Below are 7,845 nucleotides of genomic sequence, written 5' to 3'. Positions count from 1 at the left end.
TGATGAAATATTATATGCAGCAGCAATCCTTTACAATATATGGAGAGCAAGGAATGGGGCGGTTTGGGAAGCAAAGTTACCAAGGCCGACCACCATACTCAGAATTGCCGCTGCAGCCAAGGAATCGTGGACTCGGGCACATCCACCGCCCGTAGCCCGTGCTGCTCCGCTGCCGACCGAACCACATTTGGTGCAGGAGGATGCCGAAGTGCACCACGCCGAGATGCACACTGCCGAGCCGCATTATGGACCGCCCACGAGGATTTGTTATGTCGACGCGGGAATCTTGCCGGAGACAGGCCAAGCTGCGGGTGGAGCTGTTCTAGTAGACACGAATGGAGGTTATGTTTCGGCTTATGCCGGACCACTCCGAAACTGTACCTCGCCGCTTATGGCCGAGGCATTGGCATGCAAGGAGGCTCTATCATGGTTGAGAGATCGGGGAGAACAAAATGCCGAGATGTACACGGATTGTCTAACGCTACACCGCTATCTTACCACACCAAACGTTGCGTTGCGTACGTACCTAGGCTATGCCATTGACAGCTGCAGACTGACTGCATCTTTATTTCAGTCTTGTTCGTTTCATTTAATTCCTAGATTAGACAATTATTTAGCCCATGCTTTAGCTACTTCGGCTTATCAGCAATCTGCTGCTATGTATTGGGACTTGCTCCCACCAGACATTATTTCGGCCTATTTTTAATAAAGTACCATATAATTTTCAAAAAAAAAAAATGTATGTCTTTACTCTAGGTGGAGATAATCAATTTAGTTTATTGTAGTCTACAGCTGAAGCAGAATACATGGTTGTAACTAAAGTTGCTAAAGATGCTTTGTGGGTCTCTAGATTGATCAAGGAACTAGGTATTGATTAATGTATAGTTAAACTATTTTGTGATAGTAAAAGTGCCATATATTTTGCTAAGAACCAAGTATACCATGTTAGGACTAAGCATATTGATGTGAGCTCCCACAAGATTACAGAGTTACTTAGCTTGCTTTTAGAGAGATATTGTTGCAAAAAGTTCATACTATTGAAAATGTCAGTTGTCAGCAAAAAAAATAGAATATTCAAGTGCCCATTGGGCCTGTCGAACACGCACCTGGGGACAATATTTTTTTTTTCTTTCTCATTATGGAGTCCACAAAAAACTTAATTACGGAATTTTTATTTTCTCTTTCATCTTTTCTCTCCTCCAATTTAGTCTCTCTCTATTCTAAGGAAAATACTACTCCTATTCCCAAATTATACTTTCAACTTTTACTCTCTCTCTCTCTCACAAAATTTTGATGTTAACATTTTCATTGAGACCCACAGAATGAAGATAACTAATCATCAATTGTCACATCAAAGAGTAAAAGTGAAATAGTATAAATAGAGAGTACATGTAATAGAACTCCTATTCTAATTGTGCAAAAAACTTCCCAAAAACTTTTGTACGATGCTCTGAGGCCTTAGGCTGGGATTAACCCAGCAAACATGGGCTTTGCAAGATGACATGGACAGTTGCCAACTATGTTATTTTTTATTTTTATTTTTTTAATAGTGATTAGGATTGCATGTTTGCTCCGCTTGCAAACTTGCAACCGTACAAAAAGCTACCGCGCTGCGGCAGCTTTTTGTATCTTTTTTTTTCTTTTATTTTATTTGTTTTATTTAGTTTATTCTGTACCATTTTTTTTATTTTATTTGTTTAGTTTGTTTTGTATTTTGTCAATTTTTCGTATGAAGTTTGTTTTGTTTTGTACAATACATAATACGAATAATTTTTTAAATTATTTTTTTAAATAAATAAAATTAAAATTAACGTGTCTAAAAATTATGTTGATATACGTAAATTACAATTACATTTACCCTTTTTGATTTAAAATTAAAAAATGGTTTGTTTTTAGATTTTTAATTTTGTTATTTTTAATATTTAAATATAATTTATATATTGATATAAATTAATAATGTTGAAGACAAAATAATATTTATTAAGAAAAAAATATTAATTTTTTAAAGTGATGTGAAATTGCGGCTCACTTTTGAAAATTGATGGGATTTGCAAAGATGTAGTGTGAATAATAGATGATTTGTAAATAAGATGATGTGGAAGTGATACTCATATTTTAGAATGGGAGATATTTGCAGGGATAAGTTCAGCTTTAGGCTAATATTATCCCTATCAATTTGCTATTCGTAAGATGATGTGGACATATGTCAAGTCATTATTTTTATTTTTTTTTTTATTAAAAGGATATGCAAATCCTATACAAAAGTCGCGGCAGTAGTTACGGCAGCTTTTGGACTTTTCTATAATAATAATAATAATAATAATAATAATAATAATAATAATAATTATTATTATTATTATTATTATTATTATAATTATTACTATTATTTCTTTTACTTTTTAATATTTGTATGTAATTAATATACATTATAATGTTATTTTAATATATTAGGACCAAAGTTGATTAGATTTACAAGGATGTAGTGTGAATAGTAAGTAATTTGTAAATTGAATGACATGAAAGTAAGATCCAATTTGAAAGTGAGAGAGATTTGTAAGGTTAGGATAATCTTCTGGTTACTACTTGGCCAATTGGCCATTTGGCCCTCGAGAGAAGACCAAATCTAAATCCACGTCAATTAGGAGCATAGTAGTCGGAGATTGCTTTAACAATAGCAAGATCTTAAAGACAAAAGTATAAATAAATAAAAATAAGAAAAAATACCACTTTGGTCCATTGATTATATATATATATATATATATATATATATATATATATATATATCAAATTTGAAAATTAACAATTAATATTTTTAAATTAAGTATATGATTATGTAATTTGTATTATATTTGGTCATATCGTCTAATTTTCTTATCAAAGTTTTTAGATAACTATTTCAAAATTTCAATTAAAAAAATATTATGTTCAAATTAAAAGGGTATTTTCAGCTAACTAGTGTCTAAAAAATTATTTTTCTGATTGAAATCCTGGCAATAGTTAGCCGAAAAATTGGTTCAAAAATTGAACAATAGGATCAAATGTAATACAAATTATATAGTTATGCACCTAACTTGAAAATATTAATAGTTCAGGACCAAATGTGATAAAAATTATATAGTTATGCACCTAATAATTTAAAAATATTAACAGTAAATAATCAAAATTGATACATATATAATAGTCAATGGACCAAAAGTGATACTCCCTCCGTACTTAAATGATTGTCTCATTTGCTTTTTGCACGATTTTTAATACAACATAACAAATGTTACTAACTTTTCAATTTTGCCCCTAAAAATAAGTATTACTCCGTATTTGTACAAAGTACAATTGTACTTACCTCTAGAAATTTGAAAAGTCAAAAGGGTAAATTGGAAAATGTATATTGATAGTTATGTTCAATTTTGGAAAGATGATACTATTTTGGAACAAATTAAAAAAAAAAAAAAAGTAAGACAGATAAAATGGGACAGAGAGAGTATATTTTTAATAAAACGGATGCTACCCGGGGGATAGAAGTAAAACAAGATCAATTACTAATTTTGATCCAACGAATATTAGCAAAATGATAGTTTTGGTCCACATATTTAATTTCTACAAATTTTCATTCACCAATCACAACTATTATTTTAGTACCAATTTTCATCTAAGACTATTGCTTTATTGTCAAAATTTATCACGCCGATCATCCCTCTGTTTAAGGCATGCCAAATGTTAAAATTTAAGATCCCAATTTGAGCATGAATAAATTGATTTCGTCATTTTCAATTTAAGATCCCAATTTGAGCATGAATAAATAGATTTAAGCCCTAAAATCGATCCTAATTCGCAGCATCTCCCTCATTCTACCTTAATTTGAGAACTGCGAATAGAGATCGATCTCAAAGTTTAAAAATTCCTTTATTCATAGTCAAATTGAGATTTTAATTTGAAAAGGATGAAAATAACCCTAATAGATTTATATTTTGGTATGTTTTAAATGATGTAGTGATCGACGTGATGAATTTTAACAATAAAAATTTGATACTAAAACAATAATCGTAACAAAAATTGATAGAAATTAAATATATGGACTAAAATTGTCATTTTATTAATACTGATGAGGCCAAAATTGGTATTTGTTCATAAGTCGGAAGTGATACAAATTTATCTCCTCTGACTCCATTAATTCCTCCACGATCTACGGTTCTTCGCAATCCTTTGTTTTGCATATTTCTTATCGATTCGATTCAGGTTTGTGTTTTCCCCTTCATGCATTTTATTTCACCTTTTGAAATTCAATTGATCTTCTGGATTTAAAAATTTGGTTGATTTACGATCTGCGTTACTGATTTCTATTGATTCACCAGATTTTTCCTAAGACCCCCTTTACTAGACTGTGGGTTCTCGAATGAAATACTATATCTTGGGTTTTAATTGAAACCCCTGAATGATTCGTTGTATAAAAAGACCAGATTTTAGCAGAAAATAGTAAATCTGATGTGTTGAAAAGATTCGAGATGCAGAAAATAGTTAACACTCTTCGCTAAAAGTTTGTGGCTTTGATTTTTAATTTACTTTGTGGAATTTTGAATTTGGTTGATTTTGTTGAACAAAAACGTAGAAGAAGAAATGGCAGAACAGAAGAAGAAGCAGGGGGGTTTTACCAAGGTCAACCAGCTTCGCCCTTTGGATACTGGGGTTAGCCTCACTGTAAAAGTTGTGAGTTCAAAGCAGATCGCCCAGAGAGGTAGGCCGCAGGGCCGTTTCGCCGAATGTTTGGTGGGAGATGAGACTGGAATGGTTATCTTCAGTGCCAGGAATGATCAAGGTTAGCCCTTTTTTTGAATGCATCTAATGATCTAAATGCCAGTAGTTGTTGATTTAAGTTAGGGTTTATCTAGTAATTTATTCTGCAGAGAGTTCTTTTTGTGATTCCCATTGAACTCATGGGCTGTTGATTGTTGTTTGATAATTGTATGAGTTAATACCCAATTTAGTCCTCGAATATAATGTTTTAGTTTTTAATCCTACAACTAAAACGTTTTTTTTGTGCTTAATTAGGTCGTGGGCTTCGATGATTTTACCTAATTGAGTCCTTGGTGTTAGAATCAAGGACTAATTTAGGTAAAATTGCTATAATCGATGACTAGATTAAGTAAAATCACTATAGTCGAAGACTAAATTGGATAAAACCACTATAGTTGAGGACTAGATTGGGTATTAATATAGGGGAAATTACCCAACTCTCATAACAAGGGCCTCAATTAGGTAAAACTAATCAAAGTCTAGGACCCAATTAAGCACAGAAAGTTGTTTAGGACTAAATCGAGAAAAACCACCATAGTTGAGGACCAAATTGGGTATTAACTTATAATTGTATGCTAAAAGTTCTTGACATCAATTTGCCTTCATGTTTATATTCATTATTTTTCAGTAGTATCCTTTTCACTCTGCTGAATGAACGATTTGACCTTTTGGGGCTCTGCTTATTCCTATTTACAGTTACTAGATTATTCTTTCATGCTTCTAATTGTCTATTGTATTGAAAATGATTTTTTTTTTTTTTTGTTAGAAAATATACAAAAGTTTAAGCATTTATTGTGATATTTTGGATTAATTGTGAGTTCATATATGATATTGATCCTACCAGTAAGGTGAGTGCTTTCTAAGAAAAACTCATCAAAAGCACATTTGAAACTTCTCTTCTGGTAACCTGCCATTCTAATCCTTGCTGGCTAACTATGTAATCTTTAAGTATAACCATTCTTTTGATTTATGAACCAATCACTAAGTGCATTAGGCATATGCTCTCAGATTATTCATCGGACCGCACAAGTCTCTTGTTAGCTTGCAACCTTTTGTGTGGAAGAGATATCACATTTAGTCCTTTGTTGAACTCAAGCATTAGTGTACTAACTAGCTTAATTTCATTGTGTTAGCTGTTATTTTCTGATATGTAATGGCAAAGCTATATATGATTCTATTTTCTACTTTCAATTGGTTTAAGATTTGCTTGGAAGGATTAGTTCAAACTTTTTGGCAAACAGTAGCATGGGCAATTGGTTGGTGAATAGTTCAAGCAAGACAAAGTTCAAAATGCTTAATTCTATTGTATAATGATTGCTGTTGATATTGATGTGTTGAGATTTGTTGCAAAACCACTTGTTGAATATCTCGATGTTAAGTGGCGTTTTGACTTTTGTCATTGTTCCAGTGGACTTGATGCAAGAGGGTAATACCATTGTGGTTACAAATGCTAAAGTTGACATGTTCAAGGGATCGATGAGGCTTGCTGTGGATCGCTTTGGGCGTGTTGAAATCACAGAAGCTGCGAGTTTTACTGTGCCACAAGATATCAATATGTCCTTGATTGAATTTGAGCGCATAGATGTTGTTGTGTGATAAGTGGAGGTTAGACGGCCTCGTCTTATGGAGACTTGAGGTTAAACCTCATCGGAAACAGCCTACTCGAATGTTTTTCACTCAAATACTACTCTTAGAAGTTATTTTGAACTTTTATTTAACTTTTGTAGTGCGAGTTGGTTTCAGTTTTTGTAGACAATGGCATTTCACTGAATTTTGCTTTTAGTGTTTTAATCTATCTTGCTACCTTGTTCAGTTATTGCGTAGTTTTTTTGAAGTTAATACCAGAAATGAAATATCAAAATTGTTCATTGGCTCCAAATTAAACCAAATTTTAAGTATTTGACTATGGATTTGTTATCTAATTTAGTCACTTGGTCTCTTATCCCATGTGTAGAGGAACGTAGCAAAGGCTGTGGATGAGTTTTGCCGAGTGATTTTAGTATTTAAAGTTTTTGTAATTTTTGAAAAGTTACGGTCTGGGAAATTTTCTTTGAAAACTGGAGAATTAAAAAATAGAAAATAAAAAACATCTTTACTAGCACAGTTTTCTATTTTGAAAATTGAAAATAATTTCCTAATTTTCTAGAAAATAGAAACATTCTTAAAAATTGTTTTCTAAATGAAAATAGAATTATCTATTGAGTTATATGTTACTATAACCACATTACTATGATTATATTCATTATCATCTTTTTTTACTTATCACCATTTTTTTATATTTATTTTACTAAGAGTTAATGAACAATCTGGTCCCTCAATTATTAGCGAACTGTCAATGTAGTCCCTCAATTGCTTATTCATCGATTTGGTCCCCGAAAATAATTATTTTTAGTCGATTTAGTCCCTCAAGCCGTCTTCCGTCGATAGCCGGAAGGACTAAATCGACTAAAAATAATTGTTTTCGAGGACCAAATCGACGGCCGGAGATACTAAATCGACTAAAAACAATTGTTTTCGGGGACCAAATCGATGAATAAGCGATTGAGGGACTACATTGACAGTTCGCTAATAATTGAGGGACCAAATCGTTGCTTAACTCTTTTACTAATTTAAACATAATTTATTTGCTTACACTTTGAAGTTAGACAGTATTCACATTATCAAAATTAAGAATTGAACTTTATATAATGTTTTAGATTTTGATTGAACTCAATAGATTATTAGTTCGGATATTTTTAATTATGTTATATCGTAATACAAGTTCAGTCCGAATATCAGATATTAAAATCTCACATATATTAGAATTCAAAGTAAAAATTATATATTTATCATTAAAATGGAAATATCCAAAAATATTTTAAATATTAGCTCAAAAAGTATTAATATTATCTAAACTAAATTTTAGGTGAAGTTAATAGGTTATTGATTCAGATATATTTTTTAGTTATATTGTGTTATATACAGATATAATTTTGGTTCGAATATCAAATGTAAAAATCTTACATATATTAGACTTAAACGTACGAAATAAATAAATTTATTTCATTTAAACTAAAC

The 7,845-nt window shown here is 31.4% G+C and overlaps 1 protein-coding gene across 1 annotated transcript; it reads left to right on the top strand.

Moving 5' to 3' along the window:
• Positions 1–4,122: 4,122 nt before the first annotated feature.
• LOC109154850 (uncharacterized protein At4g28440-like) lies at positions 4,123–6,600 on the top strand. Its single transcript, XM_019302594.1, has 3 exons — positions 4,123–4,233; positions 4,604–4,810; positions 6,197–6,600. Exons 2-3 carry the CDS (start codon positions 4,612–4,614, stop codon positions 6,382–6,384), a joined length of 387 nt encoding a protein of 128 aa, XP_019158139.1. The 5' UTR covers positions 4,123–4,233; positions 4,604–4,611; the 3' UTR covers positions 6,385–6,600.
• Positions 6,601–7,845: the final 1,245 nt, after the last annotated feature.

The sequence above is a fragment of the Ipomoea nil genome, unplaced genomic scaffold (genome assembly GCF_001879475.1).
Source record: "Ipomoea nil cultivar Tokyo-kokei standard unplaced genomic scaffold, Asagao_1.1 scaffold2653, whole genome shotgun sequence".
Taxonomy (NCBI): Eukaryota; Viridiplantae; Streptophyta; class Magnoliopsida; order Solanales; family Convolvulaceae; genus Ipomoea; species Ipomoea nil.
This window is presented reverse-complemented; position numbering and strand designations above follow the sequence as displayed.